The sequence below is a fragment of the Sphaeramia orbicularis genome, chromosome 4 (assembly GCF_902148855.1).
Source record: "Sphaeramia orbicularis chromosome 4, fSphaOr1.1, whole genome shotgun sequence".
NCBI lineage: Eukaryota > Metazoa > Chordata > Actinopteri > Kurtiformes > Apogonidae > Sphaeramia > Sphaeramia orbicularis.
This window is the reverse complement of record NC_043960.1, coordinates 13,575,290-13,600,894: the sequence shown is the minus strand read 5'-3', so window position 1 is coordinate 13,600,894 and position 25,605 is coordinate 13,575,290. Positions and strand designations below refer to the sequence as shown.

Genomic DNA, 25,605 nt, shown 5'->3' with positions numbered 1-25,605 from the left:
GAGCTGTGTAGTGAACATGGAAACATGTCATCTTCTGCAACATGGATTACATAAACTCTAATGCCAGCAGTTGTAGATGCTTGTTTTTATGTTTATTTTTGCTGATAAAGTCACTCTTCTTTATTTTTTACTACTTTGATGAAATAACATTGATTTACTCTGAGCTTTTATAAACATTTACATGATGTAAATTGAGGAAAATATCTGATTTTCAGTGAAAAAATGCAAAATGTGGAGGGTAATATTTCAATGAATGGCCATAAACTACTTAAGGAAGGTTAAATATAGAGGCAACTTAATTTAAAACTGCATGAGTTAAGTTTGTTAGTTACTTAAGAGATAAGATGAATAAGATAAGATTAAATGAGATGAGATGAGATGAGATGAGATAAGCTAAGCTAAGCTAGCTAGATAAGATAAGATAAGATAAGATAAGATAAGATAAGATAAGATAAGATAAGGTAAGATAAGGTCAGGTCAGTTAGGTCAGGTGAGATGAGATGAGATAAGGTAAGGTAAGGTAAGATAATTTGAGATAAGATAAGATAAGATAGAGATGACATGACATGACATAACATAACATGAACATAACATGATATAACATAACATAACGTATCATAACACTGACTTACAATGTCAATAACATGAGATAACATACTATAAACATAACATGACCATGACACAACATGATATAACATAACATAACCATAACATGCCAGGACATAACATGATATAACATGACATAACATGACATAACATGATATAACAAGACATGACACTGACATAACATGACATGACATAACATAACATAACATAAATAACATAGACAGGACATAACATGATATAAATGACAAACATGGCATAACATAACCATAACATAACATATAAATGAATAACATAACATAACCATAACATAACATAACACCTGACATAACATAACATAACATAACATAACTTGACATGACATGACATGACATAATATACAATAAGATTTACTTTCCCATCTGGGGAAATCTCACAGTTAACGGCAAAAACATACAACTGATAAGTCTGATATTAATGGAGGTGCATATTTCAGGCAAAGGTTTCCGGCAGTTTTCCAGACTCTTCTCGTTCTAGGTCTAGAATAAACGTTGGTGTTCCTTCATAACAAAACTACCATGACACCACTTATTTTCATTCCTCAACCAAAAGGCCTTCAGATGTGATGCCATCTCCTCATTTACCCTTGCTTCATGATGAATATTTGGAACATGTATTATTTCCAAACCTTGAACAGTACAAGTATTGTTATTCTCAGTTGAACTACCCTTTCTTTCCCATCAACATTTCAAATGAAATGTAAGTTATAATAAATGGTTCTGTACTACGATACAACATCAATAGTGTAGTTGTATCTACTTTTTTTAAGCCACAGATAGATAAAGTGAGGAACCATGAAAGGTGTGCGTGAACCAGTGATATGCGTGTGGGAGGAAACCACAAAACACCAGCACAGACTCACACACACGCATTCCATTTATGGAAGAATTACCCATTAAAGATAAATTAGAAGCATATAAACAGTAGATATCAGATCAAGCACAACTCATATGTACACTATGATGCATATCTGAGGATCTGTGGCACTAAAGTGACGCTGCTCTTTTTATCTGAGTTTGTTTCAAAGTTTGTTTGAAGAAGTACAAGAAAAAATACAAAACTTGTTTTAATGTGGATTGGTGATAAGATAGTTTCACAGACTCACCTGGAATAAGAACAGCCATGAACAAAAGGCCCCATCCACCACCGGCAGCGTTTGGTCATCATAGCTGGAGAGAAAAGGACAGAACAGAACAGAACAGAATGATGCTGCAAGTTTAGAAATGCTGTGAAGCTTGTGGTTTTACTTGTAAATGTGAGACAGTTAAACAGTTGAGTTGAGGAAAGTGACGAGTGTCAGGAGGTGGAACACAGACCACCAAGGATTTTAGTCAGTCCAACAAAGGCTGCAAAGTGTGAACAGCATCAAATATGTAACCCAGTGTTTTTCAGCCTGGGGGTTGGGACTCCACATGGGGTCGCCTGGAATTGAAATGGGGTTGTCTGAAATTTCTAGTAATTGATAAAAAAAAAAACAAAAAAAAACTTACTGATAAAAAATATATGGTGAGTTGACAGAGACAATCCCAATACATAAAAGACATGACAAACTGAAGCTGAAACTGAAGCACTGTGGTACTGTTTTTCTGTCAATTGTTCATTGTTTTAATTTAATTTAATTTAATTTAATTTAATTTAATTGCACAAAATAAAAACAGCAATAGAAAAACAACATTCAAACAAGTAACAAAATTGTGCAGGAGAGGTTAGAAGCCAAAAAGAAGGCTTATATGAATACCTCCCCCGAAATGAACAATACACAAAAACAAAAACAAAAACAAAAAAAACAAAAAAAAGAATTAAAAAAAATAATACAATATAACTGAAATAATAAACTAAAGTAAGAACAATAAAAAATGTAATCCACATTACAAATCATCAAATACAAATCAAGTGATACACAGCCTTACATTTTTTTCATGAATTAAAGTCCTTTTCAGATGCTTTTTTAAACAATGATACAGTAGATGTTGATTGAAGTTCAGGTCTTAGATTATTCCACAGATTTGGTCCACGATATTTCAGAGATTTTCAGATGCTGCAGCTCTTTCATAATTCATAGTTTGAGTTCTTGTTTGTTCAGTATTAATTGTCAGCCTTGTAAATACAGGCTGGACTGACTGTACATATCCTGACTAAGGAAATAAAATTCTCCCTTTGTGAAGTAATCTACACATGAATTTCTGCCTCCGTCCATAATATTCATTATATAGACTAAATGTCGTCTAAAATTAACGTATATTTGCAACATAATATAGCAAACTATTACAAGATCAAAAACAAATAAATTTTAGCAAAACAAAAATGTCTCTGTTTTAAATGTCTGGGGTCACCGGAATTTGTGATGTTAAAAATGGGGTCACGAGCCGAAAAAGGTTGGAAACCACTGCTGTAACTGGCATTACCTTTTACTGTTGGGTCCGATCTAGTGGTAACACATGGACATATTTCATGTTCAACAGTCTCTATCGTGTAACAGAGTAACTTATATGCATGTAGTATATTTGAGTAGGTATCTATGAGTTCTTTAACATTATGTATAACAGCAGCTCCTAAACTATGGAATGATCTGCTTCTCCATATCACACAGGCCGCCTCTGTCTGTTTTTAAACCCCTTCTTAAAACCCATCTTTTCTCCGTGGCTTTTGAAACCACATGAGATGTTTGAATGTATTATTTTTATTCAATTGTTTTATTTGGTATGGTTTCGTGTTCTTATTTGTTGTTGTTTTTCATTGCACAGCTTTTTATGTTCTTGTATTTTATTCTTTTATTCAGGTTTTATCTATTCTCCTGTATTTTTATTTATTTGTTTATTTGTTATTAATCTATTCTTGTATTTTACTCTGTTATTTTGTTTTTTTTTATTTTTCTATACAGCACTTAGGTCCACTGTGGTTGTTTTAAAGTACTTTACGAATAGAGCTGTATTGGATTGGATAACAAAATTTAGGGAGATAAAATTTTTAGGTGAAAAAATGTCAAATTACTGCTCGGTAACACGTGGACTTGAAACAGACATCAATTTACGCAAACATTCAAACATGCGGTTCTTGACAGAAATTGGTAGGACAAAACCTTTTAGATATTATGTTCAACTATGCTGAAAATAAATTTTGGAGTAAAATATTGAAAAGTCTCGGTTTTACTGACATGACAATTATTGGCATGACAAATGTCAAATTAACATTTCTTTAAAGGTTAAAGACTGTTTTTTCTTCTTAAGTGAGAGTTAAAGGAACCAGGCCGGTGGCTACTTGTGGTTAAAATAATTATTTCTGGTTAGAACATTACAAATATTTCAAAAACATAGAGGTGGAAAAAATCAAAACTAAAATTTAATTTTAAAAAATCAGTAAAATTAAGTGCAAAACCTCTGACAATATCAACAAAATGAACCCTAACGACAAAATATAGATGTTTATTGCAATAACGACTGCGCTAGTGGTTATTGTTTTATGTCCCAGCCTCCTGTTGACAATGAAACACCTGAATGCAATTGTCACAATACTTTTTTTCCATGTAGTGTAGTTTATTCTGGTAATCCTCATTGTACAGTATATACCATATGTTTATTATAGGATGAGGGTTAAAGGTGCATGCAATTATTTGTTTCCACAAGGGGGCAGAATTACATTTTTCTGACTATATTTTTGTTCAGATTTTCACTCATGCATGATATAACATGCAAATTTCCAATTGAGTCTCAACAAAATATGTGCTTTAAACTTAATGATTATTTTAGACGCACGATCATTGATGAGTTTTGATCCGTTGGATACACAATCTGTCATCAGTCAGCGCTGAACTGACCCCGTCGTACCTGATGAACCTGCTTTAATCCTATATTTATCACTAGACAAACACAATGTCTATGTGTGTATGATACATCCTTATGAACTGTAACATCTGAGCACATTTTACCTCATTTCACAGGCGCGGACAGTGGTGAAATCAGATCAGGGTATAGGGCAAAGGTCGCCGGGGACAAAGTACTTCTTAAAACACACAAAACTAACACCAAACACACACTAAATAGTCTACTAAAAACAGTATGGGACTTACATGTTACTAAATAAAAAAAAGAAAGAATACATGTATTTAAAATGTGAGTCTATATTGAGGTGTAAGTTAAATCTGTCATAAATTAGATTTGTTTTTACGTGTTTTACATGCTCTGATCATGACTGCTGTATTGATTCGACAGGTAGGAGGACAAACAAAAGAGCAAACATTTACTCTCCTTTAACCGACTGATGGTTTCCAGTGTGATTGTGTGTGTCCTCTGTGCCCTCCTGTCCTCTGTGTGGAGTCTGTCCTGTGTGTCATCAGTTTTGTCAGGATTCCCACCTCCGCTTTCAGGGAAACAGCGTTCAGTCGTTCATCCCCGTCCAGAGAGGATTCACTGACCCCTAAAGCTTCTACTTTACAAAACCGTAAGAATCACTTCAGCTTAATTTGGGACATTTTTGCTTTAATTCAGCTGATTACTGGTTCCACTTGGATGTTATTTGCTGTTACAGATCAGTTGTTGTTGTACATCTAGTGGTTTGTGTGTTTGCTTCGTTGTACAGTACACAGCTGAACATCCAGAGGGATCCGACGATGTGGAGTGGAGTGGGGCTGAGTGTACTGGGCCTGCTGTGCCTCCACAGCTTAGTCCACGGACAGGTAAGACACGAAGACCCACACAAGCCACATTTAAAACTGTTAGAGTGTCTGAGATTACATGTTTGTTTAAAAATCTGCACTAAAACAGTTTACCACTGGGCTGTTCAGGGATTATTGATTAGATTCGTTACAGTGGAATTCAGAGCAAACATATTTAAGAAACTGTGTTGAACATATTTCAATTCTTTTTCATCCTATAAACCAGATTTTGACATTTTTATCTTTTAACCATTTAAAATGAGGCAACATCCTCTCCTCATCATCAAGTATTTTCAAACTTTTAACCAACCCCCCCCCAAAAAAATTTTGTAAGAAGCTGCTGAGAGATAGTTATTATTGTTATTATTATTATTATTATTATGACTAGTGCATTGACCTGTGGGGATCAGCGGGTTCTCGATATGGTAGTTTTTCTGCTGTTGTGTATTTATGCACGCTGTACCGCATTTGTCCAGCAGTCACCGCCAAAGCGTAATAGCAACGTGACTGTTAAGCTATTGTATTCTAAAATTACTAATGTCTCGCAAAATATTGGTCCCATCTACTAGCCGATTTTGCTACTGTCTTCCTTTACCAAAAATATATAAATATGCCAAACTGCAGCTGTCAGCTTTTTCCAGATTTTGTGTAAATCTCCAGAAACACACACACACACACACACACACACACACACACACACACACACACACACACACACACACACACAGGCCACTTGGCTTTTTAGATTATTATTATTATCTTTACTATCATTACTATTCATATTGTTATTATTAGGATGAAAAAATGGGTTTTGAGCAAAAATAACAACAAGGATTAAGGAACAGGTGGAAAAAAATGAGACGAAAAAGGAAAAGAAGTCTGAACAATAGAATAGAATAGAATAGAATAGAATAGAATAGAATAGAATAGAATAGAATAGCAAAACTGTAAAACAAACCATCCCCTCCTTGTCAACCAATATTTTCAGATATTTAACCCAAAAAAACTATTTAGTAATGGGCTGTTAAGACACAACAGCTGTGACTGTCACTATTACTATTATCATGAACAGGAATTTTATATTATTAGGATAAACGCTTGAAATTGATAATCTAATTGTTGAGCATGAATAACAACAAATGAATGATAAATTAAAGAACAGATGAAAAAAAAAGTTATTAAAAGACAAGCAGATGTAGCTAGCAGGAAATATAAAAACTGGCATATAGAATGTATGTGAATAGAATAGAATAGAATAGAATAGAATAGAATAGAATAGAATAGAATAGAATAGAACGCCTTTATGTAGTCATTGAACAAATGTACAATAAAATATAGAGCATGCACATTTTAGGAACAGGTATAGGAGCACTTTTCAATTTGATTTTGATATTTTAACCCTTTAAAATGAAACAGAAAGAGATTTTTTTAACCCAAAACTCAGCATTTTCATACATTTGCGTGTCAGCACTTTATAGATGGAATTACTTACATACTGTCTCACTTTTTATTAGTTTAATCTCTAATAACACATGCTTCTTTAAAACAAATCAAAATGTTGGAGTCTGACAGAGACAGTTTCATTGAGAGTTGCTGTGGTGTGAAGAGAGTTTCAGGGATTTTAGTTTGCCCTGAGGGAAATGTTTGTCTAAAGCACAAGTGTCAAACATGCGGCCCGGGGGCCAAATCTGGCCCGCCAAAGGGTCCAGTCCGGCCCTTTGGATGAATTTGTGAAATGTAAAAATTACACTAAGACATGAACAATCCTTTTAGTTCAGTTTCCACATTCAGACCAGTTCAATCTAAAGTGGGCAGGACCAGTAAAATACTATCATAAAAACATATGAATAATGACAACTCCAAATTTTTCTCTTTGTAAATGTAAATATTTTCATGCATTTACACTAAAACAAAATTTCACAGAAAATGTGAATAACCTGAACAAATATGAACAACATGAAATGTCTAAAGAGAAGTAACTACAATTTTAACACCATTCTGTCTGTTATTAAATGTTTTGTGTATTTGTTGATCCGCTGTGATCTGTAAGTTATAATGTACATGTGTAAATGATAAACTGAGGCATAATATTGTTAAAATTACACTTATTTTTTTCAGTTTGTTCATGTTATTCACATCTTTTGAAAGAACAGTTTGTAGATGTAAACCTTTTCATAATGTAAATTGACTTTTTTCACTCTAAAACATAGAAAAGATTGGAGTTGACATTATTTATATATTATTATGTTATTATTTTACTGGTTTAGCCCACTTCAGATCAAATTTAGCTGAATGTGGCCCCTGAACTAAAATGAGTTTGACACCCCTGGTCTAAAGGGTGAAATGTGAAAAAGAAGATAAAAAAAAAAAAAAGGGGGAGAGGAAAAAAAAGACAAAAAAAAGAGGAAAGAAAAGGGGGAAAAAGGAATAAAAAGAGGGAAAAAAAGGGAAAAAAGGACTAAAAAGAAGAAAAAAGAAAAAAAAAAAGATGATATTGAAGGCTTAAATTGGTCAGTTTTCTACAACATTTCACTTGGAGTCTGCTTGTCCAGATGTTTTCATGTTTGTACGTTTCATAGGAGTCAGATTTAGCAGATAAATGTGTCTTTTTGTTGTTGTTGTGTGTTTGTTCTTCAGGATGCAGTGGAAGTGCAGCCAGGTGTCCTCATATTCTGTGACGATCCTACTGTAGAAACGGCGGTCAGCAGTGCCATGAACAAGTTCAATGAAGGCATCAGCACCGGACACAAGCTGGCACTGTTTCAGATCCTCTCAGCCACCAAGGTAAGGACTGACAGAACTGGGCTGACCTGTTTTCTTCACGTGTCACAGTAAACAATAGCCAGGCTTTTCATACGGGGACATCCTCCTCTACTTCCACTGTGCAATTTTAGCACAATGAAGAAAAAGGACCTGCATTCAGGCAGCAAGGCACTTCCATTTTTTTATGACAAAGATGGATAATCATTGCACCGAACTGTTTTCCACAGTTGTAGCCGTTACTCACAGTTTCAACAGTCAAATGATTAACAAAGAAATGATTGATGTAGAAAATAAAAATGACAATTTGTCTCTTCTTTCAAGTCTATCCTCTTGAGACCCAGGACAGTAAAGGTTTTGGATTTTTATACAACATTTTTTCCAGATTATTTATTTATTTAACAGAATGGCCTTTGCAGTGAGCATTGGTTTTTTGTTTTGTTTTGTTTTTTTTTTTAAGAAAAGCTGTGAAACTCTTGTCCCCTACAAAGGAAAAATAAATGCACTGCAGGGTCTGAAGAGCATATAAAGCATTAAAAAAAAAAATTAAAAATCAAAGTTCTCTTGGACCAAATCAGCATCATCTTACACAGACGTAAACATTTATTTATTTATCTATTTATCTATTTATCTATTTATTTATCTATTTATTTATTTATTTATTTATTTATTTTTAAACAATATATTTATCAACACATTTTTTATATGTACACACATATACTTGTAAATATACACACAACTACAGTAATCATGTAGACCTCACCAACAGAGGAACCTGCAACATTACCAGTGTTACAAGCAAAAACAAAACAAAACAAAACAAAAAAAAAAACCCACAAAAAAAACAAAAAACAAATAAACAATACACATACATATCACAAATGTCTCAGCCATAAACATTTGTATATAATTGGATGCCCTGTTACAATTATGGGTATTTGAACTCATTAACCCTATTGTAAGGTTTACACAACTGAATATTTATTCCTCCTCACTGTCATTTGCTAAATCAACACTTTTTAACAAACATCTTAAAAGGTTCCCATATCTTTTCAAACATATCCTGTCTTCCTTTTCGTATGTACGTCAGTCTCTCCAAAGGAAAACTTGTCAACATTTGCTTCAGCCAGTACTTAATACTCGGCCTGCTGGTCTTTTTCCAAAATATTTATTTATTTTACTTCATTTTTACTAACTGTTGAATTTCTAATCATTGGAAGTGTTTGAAGTTTTTCCACCTCTCTATTTCTGAAATATTTGGAATTTTCTGATCTATTTTAATCACAAGTAGGTGCCTGCCTTGTTTCTGAAACTGTCACTCAGGAAGAAACATTTGCCTTTAACCTCAAATAAACAAATAAATAAATAAATAAAATTCATTTGACATTTATCATAATTTTTGACAACTAGCATGAACATTTTTTTTTATCATGATTGTACGCTGTTGCCCACATTCCTGTTTTAATTCCCATTTATCAGACATCAGACCTGGTGCAATGATTACATACTGAGTCACAGTTACATTTAGGCTGAAAGTCAGAGTTTCAACAGTCAAATGATTAACAAAGAAATGCTTGAGGTACAAAAAAACCCCCAAAACTATTCATGTTCTCTATTCTTTCAAGCATATAGAGCAGAAAAAATACTAAAAATCAAAGCTTTCTTAGATGGAATCACCATAATTACTAACATATGAGATGTAAATAGTACATTTTAAAACTGAAATATTTAAGCATCAGGATGTGAATTGCTTGTAACAGTATCTACTCTTTTTATAAAATTCATGTGTAGTTGCTGTTATTGCTGCCAAATGAACAAAACTGGGATGAAATTCCAGGAAAAAAAAAAAGTGAATGCACTTTGACCCCTGCCTGTGTCTGTGTTTAGTCAGAGAATGGCTCCGACACCCTGTACTCGCTGCAGTTCACCACCAGGAGGAGTGATTGTCCAGCCGGAGACCCCAAACCCTGGACAGACTGCGACTACCTGCCTATTGACAGGGTAAAACCACTGAAATGGGACATGATTATAAAACTATACTTAACCTGTGGATGTTTTAACAAAGCTGCAGACTAAGAAGTCAGTCGTGGATTATTAGCACGTGAAATCGTGAAAACATATTGTGAATGAGTGAGTGAATGGGGTTATTTATGGGTTATTAGACAAAACAGACATGTAAAGTATATTTCCAACATGGTCCCCAGATGTTAAATATGATACATTTATAATATCCTCATCCAAAATACATTACCATGAAATAAAAAGAGAAACCAGTGACACAAGTAAAAACAAAACAAAATATAGTGAAAATCTTTCGACATAGCTTACTCCAAAAAAAAAAAAAAAGAGTTGTAACCCAATTTCTAACACCTCCTTTTGTGTTTAACCGCTTAATATCCAATGGAAGGTCATTCCACAAGATGACACCAGTAAATTAAAAAGAACTTCTGGCTACATTATTTGATCCAGAAGTATTTTTGTGTTGACTTCTAAATTATTATTATTATTATTATTATTATTATTATTATTATTATTATTATTATTATTATTATTTTATTGTTTGTTTGTTTGTTTTACATATAACCTTTCCAATGTGATTTATCACCATTCATTAAAACAATATCCTCCACATTTTGTGTTTTTCAGTACAAATCAGGTATTTCCCTATATTTAATTTACTGATTATGCTTAAATTCAAAAGAAAAAGTGGCTTTTCCAGCAAAATATATCAATTAACTAGAAAAGCACTTGGAGAGCACAGACCTCCGCCAAGGCAGATCATTCCCAGTCGCCCCCCCCACACCCCCCACCCCAATCACCACCAAAATTGAATTATTTGTTCCTTGTGCCAGTATCAACATTTCCTGAAAATTTCATCCAAATCCTTCCATAACTTTTCGAGTTATCTTGCTAACAGACAGACAGACAAACCCTGATGAAAACCTAACTTCCTTGGCAGAGGTACTGAACATAAAAACAAGCATCTACAACTACTGGTACTTGGATTTTATTGAAGAATCAATGTTCATCAATGTATCAATCAATGTAGAAAATGACAGTGTTTCCACGTTCACATACAAATAAAACACATCTAATGTTGCTGAAAAGCTGAGAAAGCGCATTTTACCTTAATTATTGAACAACATATTGATAGGGTTAGTGGTTTAAAAGGAGTTAAATATTTTTTCTTTTGGTTATCAGCGTCTGTTTAAGTCTTTAACCGTTTTTTGGTATTGTATTTATCCTGAGTATGGATCATTTATATCTGAGAGCAGAAGGAGCGAGGAGCAAACCTACTGATAATATTGTACATCGATAATATCCTTACATTGTGTGCTTTCATTCTTCCAGAAACCAATTCCTTGCAATGCTGTGGTGTCCATGACAGAGACAGAAACAGAAACTAAAGAGGTGCACTGCCACATCGGTGAGTGATCCACAGCATGGATGAAATTTACAGTCATAACAGACGTGAAAGCAGCACAGTCATCGACATAATCATTTATACAGAATGCAAAAGGTTCCATAAATTCACATTGTCACATGTGCTCTTCCTAATTTGAGCCAATTAATGGACAAGTAATTCTACTTTGCAAGGAACGTCAGTAAAATCTAAAACAATTGCTTCGGGAACTAATTTAAGCCATTAACCATTGTCAGAGAGCCTCATTATTACTTATTAATTTTCTTGTCATGTGGTGTCCCGAGCTGGAGGACTGACCCATTTGAAACCCCACATAGATAATGAGAAAACTTCACAGAGACAAGCGATATAAAGAAGATTTTTTTTTTATCCATACAGAGGGTTTGCTTACAGAAGGAGTCAGTGTAGTTCACAATGACCTTGTTTATCGGAAAAGGGAATATTTCTCATTAAGAAAACAGTGAGTCATCGAGGAAAGCGTCAACGGGTCGGCACAGAGGATGCAGAGTGGGTCTGATTGTGTAATATAACAACAGAGAAAGCACAATATTAACTTATCCCACCATAAAAGGCAATGACTTAGTCTAGACTTTAATCTGTTTGTCCAACCAGCCCACTCTCAGCCCACAGTAAATACCTCTTGTTTTCTCTTCCTTGCATCTGAAATGTTTTGCAACTGGAAAAATCCCCCTTCTAAATAAAAGTATTATTAAGGGACTGTTGAAACCTGAAGGCTCTTTCCTTATTACCTCATCTCTGCTTCACTGTCTTCATTGTTTGTTTTTGTTTTTGTAGAGGATCATGTCAAGGAGGGGAGGGCTCAGTGTATGGGCTGCCCTGAGGAGATAGAGGAGAACTCCGAGGACCTGAAGGTTCCTGTTTCTGTTTCCATCTCCAAATACAACTCCATGTCTGACTCCACGCACCTGTTCCGTCTGAATGATATCATGCACGCCACCAGACAGGTAAGAGGAAGAGCATAAACATCCTTTATGTAAGAAGTACCGGCATAGAATAGAATAGAATAGATAGATAGATAGATAGATAGATAGATAGATAGATAGATAGATAGATAGATAGATAGATAGATAGATAGATAGATAGATAGATAGATAGATAGATAGATAGATAGATAGATAGATAGATAGATAGATAGATAGATAGATAGATAGATAGATAGATAGATAGATAGATAAGCTTTATTTCAGACTCATGGTCCACGTTAAAAAGCAAACAGATAAATACAAACACACACAAAAAAGAATAGAATAGAATAGAATAGAACAGATAAATACAAACACACACACAAAAAGAATAGAATAGAATAGAATAGAATAGAACAGATAAATACAAACACACACACACAAATAGAATAGAATAGAATAGAACAGATAAATACAAACACACACATAAAAAAAGAATAGAATAGAATAGAATAGAATAGAATAGAATAGAATAGAATAGAATAGAATAGAATAGAATAGAATAGAATAGAATAGAACAGATAAATACAAACACACACAAAAAAAGAATAGAATAGAATAGAATAGAATAGAATAGAATAGAATAGAATAGAATAGAATAGATCTTTATTGTCACTGTCACAGGAACAATGATTGAACAATGCAGCTCTGTTCTGTTTAGCCGCAAAGACACTTAAAAAAAAAAAAAAAAGACCGTATAAAAGCATGTCACAAAATATCACACAAATATTGAAAAACGTAGGCATGTGCAAAAAAACTACAGGATAAAATATTAAATATATATACTACTAAAGTACTACTAAAACTACTGAAAACAATGGTTATTTAATCAAGTACTAACTTCTATGTGTATCATGTGACTAAAACAGACAGAAAAGAAAACATGGAATGTAAAAGCACTGTTTTTACAGTACAATGCCATAGATATTGATGTAAGAACTGAAGTGATTTTGGTTATTATCAAGAAATCATGGAAAATGGGTAGATATCAGCTCTGAAATTAAACTCTTATGAGCTGTTTTTGTTGTTATCATTATATTTGTCCAAACAAATGTACCATTAGTTGTACCAGGCATAAAAACGAACAAGAAATTGAAGAAAACAAGGGGCGGTCTAATAATTTTTTCCACCACATGGGTAAAACTACTCACACCTACAAATATGTCTGTTGATATTTTTCTGTATCCTGTGTCTCTGTGTTCAGGTGGTCGCAGGTTTGAGGTACAAGTTTTCCTTTGATATGAGGAGGACCAACTGTGCCAAGGCCGAACACAAAGACCTTCATGACTGCTGCGCTCCTGATGAAGAGACTGTGGTAAACATAAAACACATCAGCACTGATGCAGCATGATCCCCTCAAGGCCCGTTTGACCTCATTTGTCTGTCGATTTATGTGTGTTTTCTGCAGGAATATGCAAGATGTAACACTACAGTGGATGTTGCTCCATGGAGACTGGAGCCTCCACAGGCCCAGCTCGAGTGTGAACCTGGTCGACTGCCTATGGTAGGACCCAAATAACAAATACCAGCAACAAATGTTATTTCAGACAAACTTTGGGCAATAATTTTTTCGTTTATTTTATTTATTTTTCAATTTTTTTTCAGCTCAATTCAAACAATAAATCTCTCAAATTTATTATTTTAGAACACTGGTCTACAATTATTATTATTATTATTATTTCTTTTTTTTTTAATGAATTATTATTATTATTATTATTTTTTTTTAGAAATTACCTGCCTCAGGGATTAAATATGCTAAATTCCATATACTTGAATAAGATTAACCCTGTAATGCACAGTGGTCACTTCAGTGGACAGCTATTCTCCAGCTGTTCTCTTGTATATTCATGGGTTTTGTTGTTTTATTTCCACATCAACCAACACAGTGGACACTTATGCATCATCACAAACACTGCAATTTGTACCTTTACTGTAACTTTGCTGTTTTTGATAAACCTGATCGGCACTAACATGTTTTAGTGTGAATCAGTTGCTAATTGCTATTAGACTGTAATTAACAGAGGGTTTTTTTGCACAAAAAGGTTTTGGTTTTTACATATTATCTCCATGAATTGAGTAAGAACTAGTATTAGAGTATGTTAAAATGTGAGAAAACAGCATTAGCACCATTTAAAAATGTTTTTATTTCATAGTTTTTACACGGTATATCACTTCTGATGATGGGTTTTAAATACATTTTTCTTTGCTTCAAAAATTAAACACATGGTATCCAGCTGAGTGGACATTTTTGTAACTTCATGAAAAATAGGGTCATAAAAAATTTCAATTGCATTGTTTTTTTCAAGCCTAAAGAGCAAAAAAAAAAAAAAATCACTCAAGAAAAAAATATTGACTAAGGTTCTCAGAATTAATGCATGAAAGGGTTAAATTGAAAGCAAATTGTTAGCCTCATGGCATAATTTTTTAAGTCATACACTACATGGACAAAAGTATTGGGACACGTTGAATTCAGGTGTTTTTTTTTCTGACAGTGGTCTGGGATACAAAACAATAATGACAAATTTCATTATATGGTTTTATTTTAGGATAAATATCATTCCACTGAATTGGTTAGCTTTGTTTAACCTATAAAGACCCAGTGCTACATTTGCCGCAATTCCAAAATAGTTTTTTGTAAATAATTAACTTTTCTTTTGTGATTTACCACCATTTACTCTAATATTATGCTCTGTCTTTTGCATTTTTTAAGTGAAAATCAGGTATTTTAGTGTATTTAATTTAGTGATCATGTAGATGTTTATTGAAGTTCAAATCAAAGTTGAGGGGTTTTATATAAAAAAAAACAGAGAAAACAGAAGAAAAAGTGACATTTTCGGTAAAATCTACCATTAACTGAACATAAACCCAGTGTGTCCATCCACTGTCATTGATCCAACTCCATGGGTTTTACTGGTGAATCAATGATATAGAAGATGACGGTGTTTCCATGAAAATATAGCCAACCAGCATTTTTGACTTAATTTTCTTTATTAGTAACTCAAACTTGGTAGAGGTTCATTACATTTATTCTAGAGGCATTTTCGTTGCAGACCAGTGTCATCTGGTTTTTACAGGAACAACTTACACTCTAAAACGTTTGTTGAATAGTAGTGAAAGTTTTCATTCACTGCAGAGGAATATTTTCACCAACTACTGACCAGAGGGTTGGCTCAAAATAACACTTCCCATGTTTATCACAAGAAAATAGTGTGACCTGGTGATTATTTAACCCATTAAAATCCCTTTAGCCCGCGGGCTTAAAAAAATTATATTAATATTCATCTACTATAAAAATATAATAAATCAGGACAATGGATGTTTTTGTTCAACTTTTGCTCAAAGTTTAGACCCTAATGTTAATAAAAGTACATCAAAAGTGTATTTTAGTGCAAACTTTAATGTTCAAACATGATTTTTAATCTTTGTGGGGTGAAACATATGCTATTAAAAATCTCCGACACTAACAATTAATTTGTGCATATCATCGTCAGTCCAGCCGAAAAAAAAAAAAAACAGGCGAGGATAAAAAATTCTAATTTCTCTTTAGTTTGTTACCGTTTACTCTGGCACAGTAATAGATACAATATTTTAGACAATGGGAATAGATTCTGTGAGGTCTCTAAATGTCCATAGACACCAAGAACATCCATATGAACCTTATTGTTGTGAAGTAATTCTTCATTTACTTTGGGTATGTCTTTTTAGGCGTTTTTCCCCTGAAAATATGGTCAGGGTTAAACAGGTTAAGCTGTAAGCAATCAAGTTCCACCTGAAACAAACAAACAAAAGCTTAAATCGGAAGTCTCTTCACATCTGTTAGGCCAAAGGAAAGGCACTGCACTCAATGGATAAAGGACGATCAAGGCAGAATAATATCAAACCTAAAGGTGGCATTCTACTATATATACATATATATATATATATATATATATATATATATATATATATATATATATATATATATATATATATATATATACTTTGAATAAATATACAATATGTGGTGAATAGGAACAGCATCTGACCCTCAGCACTAGTTCAAAGTTAACACTGTGATGGTTGTCCTAACAGTTTTCATGTCTTTAATATTATATTGAAATCCATCCATCCATCCATCCATCCGTCCATCCATCCACAGAACAAACACAGTAAGAATTCAAGAATAGGAGGAAATGATAATTACATTTACTTGATCAAATATTACATTTACAGCCACTGGTGACACAAACCATCGACAGAAATAAACTGTGTAATACCTGTTGATCCACATGTAAATAATTGGGGTAAAATGCAGTTTGTCATCTTTAAACCATCATCATATATGACCCATTTGGACGTTCAGAGACTCCGTAGTTACCATGGAAACATTGATTCACCAGTAAAACCCATGGAGTTTGATCAATGACAATGGATGGAGGCACTTGGTTTTTGTTCAGTTACTGATACAGGGTGGAGAAGCAAAATTTACAATGAACATTTAGTTGTTTTTTCTCAGCAGGCACTAGGTCAATTGTTTTGAAACCAAACATATATTGATGTCATAATCATACCTAACACTATTATCCATACCTTTTCAGAAACTTTTGCCCATATGAGTAATCAGGAAAGCAAACGTCAAAGAGTGTGTGATTTGCTGAATGCACTCGTCACACCAAAGGAGATTTCAAAAATAGTTGGAGTGTCCATAAAGACTGTTTATAATGGAAAGAAGAGAATGACTATGAGCAAAACTATTACGAGAAAGTCTGGAAGATACTATTAAAGAAGAATGGGAGAAGTTGTCACCCGAATATTTGAGGAACACTTGAAGTTTCAGGAAGCGTGTGAAGGCAGTTATTGAGAAAGAAGGAGGACACATAGAATAAAAACATTTTCTATTATGTCAGTTTTCTTGTGGCAAATAAATTCTCATGACTTTCAATAAACTAATTGGTCATACACTGTCTTTCAATCCCTGCCTCAAAATATTGTAAATGTTGCTTCCCCACCCTGTATATTTGTTGAAAAGGTCACTTTTACTTCAGTTTTCTCTGTTTTTGATGTAATAACCCTCAACTTTAATCTGAGGTTTTATGAACATCTACATGACCAGCAAATTATATATAGGAAAATACTTGATTATCACGAAAAACTGCAAAATATAGAGGAAAATAGAATAATAAATGGTGATAAATCACTTAGGAAAGGTTAAATAGAGAGAAAAATTAATTTGGGAACTGCCACAAAAGTAACACTGGCTCTTTATGGGTTTAAAAAAAAAAAGAGAAACACACATCTGACAGATACTTGAATAAAATAAAATAAAAGGATCTCAAACACTGATCTAAAACGGACATCTTTAGATAGGATGTGTGTTCTCCTTGTGGTTCTGGTCAGTCCGTGCGCTGTTGTCAGTGATCTGTAGCTTGTTTATATCTTCCTTTGGTAGAACAGAGAAGAAAGCATTAGAGTTATGAAGCCTGCTGGCGATAAAAGCAGATGCATAAGCCTTTCAGTGTCTGTCTGGGAAAGTACTGCACTTTAGCAATATTTATAAGTGGTAAAAAGCATTAGTGACATTAAAAGAATTTAATAACAACAAATGAAGCGTAGCAGTGTGCATCAATCTGAGTCAGAACAGCACAAAGACGCCTCTTTAGTGCATTTTTTCTAAGCCATTAAGAGATTTTGGACAAAAGATTTTAGGGATAATCTATTAGTTTTCAGCCTTTATATCATCATATCTTATACCTATTAGACTAACAATATTTGGAATCAATATACAGGACATCTGCAGTACAAATAAAAATTATATCTTAAATTTTATATATATCCAACACCAAAGTTTTCTGGCTGTGTCAGAAAACTTTACAGATAAATGAAATTAAAATAATAGAAGAATAGCATTGTTTCAAAAATATTTATTGTCAGTTTTAATACTGAGGGGTTATGACTAAATAGACACTGTTTTGATTCCTGATGTGGCAGAGGCACATACTTAAAGTTCATTTATTTCATCTATTATCAGATGTTTGAGAAAATACATTGATGATAGTAATAATAACAGTAATCTTAAAAATGTGAATACCTGCTGTGCTAATTGGTTTATCCCTGAACTTTTACTACAACCAAAATGTTACATGTTATTTGTTAAATAATTTTTTAGCATTTTTCCCCAGTGAGACCACTTATTGATTTGCTCCAGGTGGATTTGTTGTTGTTGTGTTGTTTTTTTTCCAGTTTACTCTTATAAGGATTGAAATACCCATGTATTGTGATTGGTACTATACAGTGATGGAAAAAAGTATTTGGATACCCTCAAAACTTCACATAATCTCAAATATTGTCATGAAATATTTCTGTAAAAGTCTGATTTTGTGTTTCAAAAGGTGTGGCTGCATCAGACAGACACAAATAAATAAAATTTATTTTTGTGTTTGTTTTTTTGTTAACAAGAAAAAATAAACTATATTCTTGACTGTTTCAACATGTCATACCTTGGATGTTTTTCATTATTTTACTGAAACATCCAGTTTTGACCTCGATGGAACAGAGAATGGAACAATACTTGGAAGAGTTCAGCGACTTAAGGGTGATTCTCAATGCAATATAACGTCACCTTTCTAAAATAATTGCCTTCATTTTTACAGAATTTTTGGGAAATACAAAAAACTTAAGCAGAAATTGAGCATTTGAAGGTGGTTTAGGAAGGTGATGATATCACAATTGTATTGGGTGTCCAAAAACATTATTCCACTACTGTACAAGTAAACTGAATACTTAACCCATAAAGACCCAAACATCCACTGTCGACCAAAAGCATCTACTGATCTAAACTGTTCATCCACTAATCTTATCAATACATATAAATAACACAGGTCTACAATTTTTTAGAAATGATTTGCTTCAGATATTAAATGTGCTAAATGTTACGTATTTTAATAAGATTAATTGGAAAATAAATGACAAAAGTGCCGGTTTGCTGATGTTTTCAAGGTATATGATTAAGTGTTATTGCACATATATATTGGTTTATGTACATTTATATAATAGTTTTATAAATCTTCCACTAAATAGAACCTGTAAAGTGAATGTATTCTAATGTGCAGACAGTGTTTTGAAGTAGATCTTGTAGCTCTGAGACAAATATTCCTTTTGAGTCAAACCCATTCTCTCGTTAATTCCTGAGTTTCACATTTTGACCCAAGGCTGTATCTTGGAAAGTTCAGCCAACCAGCATTTTTTACTTGATTTTTCTTTATCAGTGACTCTCATGTGGTAAAATTTCATTACTTTTATTCTGGAAGCATTTTCCTTGTAGACCAGTGTAATTGGTGTAAAATACAGTTTGTCATCTTTTCGTGGTCATCAGATATGACCCATTTAGATGTTCAGAGGCTCCGTAATGAAGGTAGAAACACCGTCATCTTCTACAACATTGATTCACCAGTAAAACCCACGGAGTCGGATCAATGACAGTAGATGGACACACTGGGTTTATGTTGTCTGGGGTGGCCATGGCTCAGGAGGTAGAGCGAGTTGTCTAATAACCGAAAGGTCGGTGATTCAAACCCCACTCTGTCCTAGGCCGTTGTGTCCTTGGGCAAGACATTTAACCCACCTTGCCTTCAGTGTCTCTCACACTGGTGTATCAGTGTTTGGTGGTGGACGGAGGGGCTGTTTGGAGCGAATTGGCAGCAAAGCTTCTGTCAGTCTGCCCCAGGGCAGCTGTGGCTACAAATATAGTTTAGCACCATGTGAGAGTGAATGAATAATGGATCAATAATGGAAAGTATTACTATGTTTAGTTAATGCTATATTTCGCTGAAAAAGTCACCTTTTCTTCAGTTTTTTCTGTTTTGATACAATAACCTTTGACTTTGTTCTGAGATTTATCAACATCTTCATAATCAGTCAATGAAAAATAGGAAAGTAGATGATTTCACTGTAAAAAAAAGAAAAAAAAGAAAAAAAGGCAAAATTCAAAGGATAATATAATAAATGGAGATAAATCACGTAGGAAAAGTTAAATAGTGAGATTTATCAACATCTTTGTAATCAGTCAATGAAAAATAGGAAAATAGATGATTTCACTGCAAAAAACACAAACAAAAAAAACAAACAAAAAGGCAAAATTCAAAGGATAATATAATAAATGGAAATAAATCACTTAGGAAAAGTTAAATAGAGAGAAACATTCATTTGTGAACTGCCACAAAAGTCCCACTGGGTTCTTACGGGTTAATTTAATTGATCTCTCTATCCTCCTGCTTTCAGATGTTCACTAGACGCCGTCCTCCTGGCTGGTCTCCACTCAGAAACCTTCTGTTTAAGTGCATCCCGTCCACTTCGCCTTCACCCTCATCCTCACCCTCACCCCCACCTTCACCAAACCCCTCCCAGGGTACAGTGAAGGAGGAGTCATCTGAGGAGGACACAGGAACCCCCAAACCCACCGCCTCCTCAGACTCCCCCTTCCACTGCCCGTCCAAACCCTGGAAACCCTTCAACCCGGTGCACTCTGAGCCCAAAGCCCCTACTAAAGCACCAGAGGAGTCCACCGCCCAGCCTGATGGGTTTTCACCGATACGGACCTGCTGGGTTAAACCACATTTTATCAGCTCTAACCTGACAGATTGTTTAGCTTGTCATCGTACTGGGTCACATTGAAAGCTTTGAGTTAAAGTCATACAAGCAGGGTTTAGTTAATGACATAATCGGGTTGAAGGGGATGGAAAGTGAAAACGGCCCATTTTTGAGGGCATGTACGTCCTACCGAAAGCACTGAAAAAGGGACTGTGAGCCAGCGCTAAAATTTATTGCTTGTTAGCAGAGTCAGTTTCATTTAGGAAAGAGCTCTCAGTGTAAATCTGAGATCTTAGTTAAAGATCAGACACTACAGTAAAATAAAGTTCTTGCTGTACATCCTGGTTTTACGCCTGAAAATAAATTAAGCTGACAAATGATGACTCAAGTGTTTTCTTTCAGCAAAGAATATTCCAACTGTAATCAGAAGACAGATGAGGATTTCCCATGACAGTATCCTATGACTTCTGGTGAATACTTTGTAACCGCAGCTACTTTTTCAAGCCTATTAATTTGGTCTTGAACAAAATAAATCATATTCCCTTAACAGATGACCTGAAAACTATTACTGACACACAAAGTCCAGGAAAAGAAAGAATCCCCCTCTCAGGAATCCACAGAGTCAAATTTAGATCGATTTAGAGAGATGTCGATAAAAAGTCTGCAAAAAACAATAAAACCCAGGCCTGCTGTATTGTCAGTGCAACTGCTGTTGGTGCAAGAGCAAACAAAGGTGAATGTTTAACAAATTTATTTGTAACATCTTCACAGAACACTCGAGGACCAGTCAGTCAGTCAGGCTACAACTTTTACTCTGTCACCAAAAGGAGCCGGAATGAAACACAATATACATTTTATAAATAAAAACATAGGTTATGATGACAAGTTTATCTGAGAAAGTGTTCCTACAGGGAGCAAACTTAAGGCATTAATTTATAAACATCTGTATGGCTGCTTAGCAGACTAAGTAAAAAAAAAAAAACAACACAAAACAAGGTAGCAAGAAGAATAATATTCATCTTTACCCAATCTCATGCAGGTAGGCTGTGAAAAACATACATTGGCCCGTTGTACATTCATATAGTTTAAAACTGAAACAGCATGTTGAGGAAATATGGAAGAGAGATGATGTAGTGCATATAGAAAAGAAGATGAAAGCACAGACTGGTCAGCCTGACACTGTCTCTGATCACTGAAGGATCAATAATTAGTTTGATTTGTGAATTTTTCCTCACATTCAGGTCTATTTAAAGCCCCTGTAAAGGCTAAGAAAACAAATTGGCTGTTGTTTGACAACATTTCTAAATGCTTCCAGGAGAAAGAAAGAATTATCACACATGAGCCGGACGCAAGAAACACCTGAATGAACGGAGCCAGTGAACAAACAAACAGTGACAAATACATGAATATTACACACTTTACAAAGGTAGTATTTTCTGCATGGATATTGCATTGGGTGTTTTGTTATTGTGTCCACTGTCTCTAAAAGAATTATAATAATAATTTAAAAAAAGATGATAGCTCATGTTATGATTGTATTAGAAAAACTTGTTCTTTCTCATTCTGGAAATCAATCAGTATTTCTTTCTTTTCACAGATATGGGATTAAGTTGAGGCTCATTCATTGCATACAGCCAGACCAGCTTGTTTAAGAAATGGTTAACATATCCTCTGATGAGCAGGTTTTTTTTAAGCAGTTTCTATCATGAAAGCAATGGGTACCAACGGAGGACCCAGAGAAAGAAAAACATCGTCTACTGCAGCGTTTCTGCACCAGCGCCAATGATGTGGGCCAGAAAAGCTGTGAAGAAATGTGTGAGAACTGACGCTTAGTTGCTGGCTGTATTGGTATGATTCTGCTAAATCACAAAACATTCATCATTCAAGAGTTTAGATTGTGATACTCCAGCTCTCACGGCAGCTGATTCTAAGAGATTTGGCCACAAGCACAACTTCAGTCCTTCACTACTTTAAGAAGTATTTGTCTTCACTCTGAAATGTAGGACTGTGGCATCATGAAAATCTACCGCTCGATTCAAACAATTCAACACACAAACTCACACACACACATACACATATAACCTCAGTATTAAATCGACACTGCACTCAGTTTTTAAACCACCAAAATACACCGTTGGTTCCAATTTAGGACATTTCAAGTAAAACATTTACACTGATGTATGAAACAAGGTTTCCATTTCCTCTCATTTAGGTCGTCTTACAAATGTTGCAAAACTTCAGCATATTTTTTTCTTCTCTGGCACAGATTGGCCAGTTGAAAAAAAACCAAAAAACAAAAAAGGCTTACAAAACATTTAGAGACACATCACTGCAACAGTTGGAGTGTCATCACACACAGACACATGAACATACATAATGTGGCTTTTCATTGGGCCTGCAATGAATGTCTGCAACCTGTACAGAAGACAAGAAATGCATATGGTCACCACAGACACGCACATCATCAGCTCAAGGAGGAGGATACATGAGAAAGGATATTAAAGATAAAGCTAACAACACTACAGGTTTGGTCACACATGAAGCCTACCATAGAAAAAGAGGTTAAAGACTGTAACTGTACATACATACTGCTTTAATGCTGCTTCCAACTGTACATTTGTACTGGTTATGCTGCTTGAGAAACATGCACACTAGGCTAACTTTCTTCTTACAGCGTCCTTCGGGACAAAAAGGCATTGAGAAACTAGATTCTTTTTTTTTTTTTTTTGAAGTGCATACACCGACCCCTTTGTTTATTTCTTTTTTTTTTTTTTTTTAAACTCTGTAGCTGATTGGTTTTACTGCAATGATGCCAACTCCAGCGTTAGCTTTTTGACTTGGCACGTGTAGAAAAAAAAAAGAATAAAGACCTACGTTTTATCGCACACTGCATCTGACATTCGAAGAACGCAAAACTGATGCAACAAAAAAGGTGAGGTGCACGTAAGGTTCCACGTTAGCAATGACATACATTCTAGTCATTAATTCTGCGATATTAAGGACAAACCACATCAGAACAGACCACACTTTGGCTTTTTCAATACAATCAACTGAACGGGTAAAGTGCCGACCTCTTTTCTGTTGACAGATGGAGTTTTATACTGTTGGTTAATGCAGTAAGAACAGATCGAAATACTATATCAACTCTGAGTGACGCTGCTCTGAGGCACCGTTTCTTCTAAGTATACATCTCTCTGCAACAGAGCACAAGTTTCAAGTGGTGTTAACAGTGAATCCATTACTAATGCATTCACGGGGCCTGCAGGGTAATAATACAGCTTTAAGTTGAATTTTGAGAATCCAGACAGCTATAATCATGCTTTCAGCTGTTAAAAAGTGTTTCTGTTGGGTAAAAATCCTAGACATCCAGGCCTCGAAGGAGATGGTGCAGAAAATGGCTGTGTTGTGCCTGTGCAGCTACAACAATAGCTCAAGTCGGCCGGGTGTTAAGCACTGAAAGCAGTGAAAGGTGTTTTGGATAAAAATACTCATGAATGGTTCATAACACTTCTGTGTCAACATTTTACAACTAAAAAATGCCATAAATCATCAACTTAACACTGTCAGAAATATACATGATAAACAATGAAGTTCAAATTGAGTTTGTTTTTTTTTTTTAAAATGCATCACAGTTCTGTCATGGTTCTCATAGAAATGTGCAGTATTGTGAGTCTTGTGCTGTGATGCCAAGGCATTTTCCTCAACAGGAAAATGCGACATTCCCCTGGGCCTCTGCTTGCTGGCAAAACAGACAAACAAACAGAGGCTTGAAATAGGTCCCATAGTCATAATGTGTGAGAATGGCACTTTCACTCTTACAATTTGACATCCCAAAACAAATTAAACTTCTAGGTAGGTCTGCAAACTCGTCACTAAAAAACATACACAGCTACTGTTATCGTCAAATTAGATGTTTGACTTAAAAGTGAGTTTAAAAAAAAGGCATCAGCAGTTCTAAATTGACGAATGTGAGGCAAAAATCGAGAAGAAATGTCGGGAGGTGTTGCACTTATTGTAGTCCAGAAGAAGTTGCAAACAGGTAAACACAAATAAAAAAATCATTCAAATATAATTTACATAAACAATGGACAGTTTCTGGAGGGATGAATTAAGGGTTTAGCTACTGTAGAACCTGAAAGAACTAGATACATAAATAAATTTAAAAAGTCATAATAAATCTGTATATTATTCTAAGTGCTGTTTTCGATGGAGAGGCATCATCACCCTGAAGTTTTTTCAAGAGTCTAAAGCTGCATCACCACAAGTGTTCCCAAAGGTGGAGTGCTGTTTATTGAGGCTGAAGGAGACTTTATGGCTGTGTGAGAAAGAACCCAAATGCGATACTTTTGGAGTCTTGAAATTGCCGTGCGACAGGTAAAAATGGGAGGAGACTTGGGAAAGCCGGCACCAAGCAGCTCGGATGGGGTCAACTTCACCACAAAGATTGTGGAAGACTGTGCAGTTGGAAGTCCACGTATTTTCTGTACAGACGAGCTCAAGTTTGCGAGATAATTTGGACGGCTCCTCTCGTGCCCTTCGGTCCTCCAGCAGAAAACGATGAAAATACATTTCCAGATGTC

The 25,605-nt window shown here is 34.6% G+C and overlaps 2 protein-coding genes across 2 annotated transcripts in view; both read left to right on the top strand.

Moving 5' to 3' along the window:
- LOC115418303 (E3 ubiquitin-protein ligase RNF14-like) overlaps positions 1–5,059 on the top strand; it is a 12,572-nt gene extending 7,513 nt beyond the window's left edge. Inside the window, exon 4 of the mRNA XM_030132720.1 lies at positions 4,976–5,059. Within this exon, the coding sequence (XP_029988580.1) occupies positions 4,976–5,059 (84 nt within the window). The remainder of the gene's footprint in view (positions 1–4,975) is intronic.
- A 171-nt stretch (positions 5,060–5,230) lies between these two features.
- LOC115418302 (kininogen-1-like) lies at positions 5,231–25,537 on the top strand. The gene is made up of 9 exons (XM_030132719.1): positions 5,231–5,314; positions 7,931–8,077; positions 9,941–10,054; positions 11,405–11,480; positions 12,273–12,442; positions 13,665–13,775; positions 13,869–13,964; positions 20,717–21,040; positions 25,400–25,537. The coding sequence occupies exons 1-9, from the start codon at positions 5,249–5,251 to the stop codon at positions 25,535–25,537; spliced, it is 1,242 nt and encodes a 413-aa protein (XP_029988579.1). The 5' UTR covers positions 5,231–5,248.
- Positions 25,538–25,605: the final 68 nt, after the last annotated feature.

Bases quoted from the DNA above. Each gene is read 5' to 3' on its own strand.
- LOC115418302 (XM_030132719.1), top strand. From the start codon at position 5,249: ATGTGGAGTGGAGTGGGGCTGAGTGTACTGGGCCTGCTGTGCCTCCAC. The intron at 13,776-13,868 runs GTAAACATAAAA...TGTTTTCTGCAG, and splicing joins CTCCTGATGAAGAGACTGTG to GAATATGCAAGATGTAACAC. The intron at 13,965-20,716 runs GTAGGACCCAAA...TCCTGCTTTCAG, and splicing joins AACCTGGTCGACTGCCTATG to ATGTTCACTAGACGCCGTCC.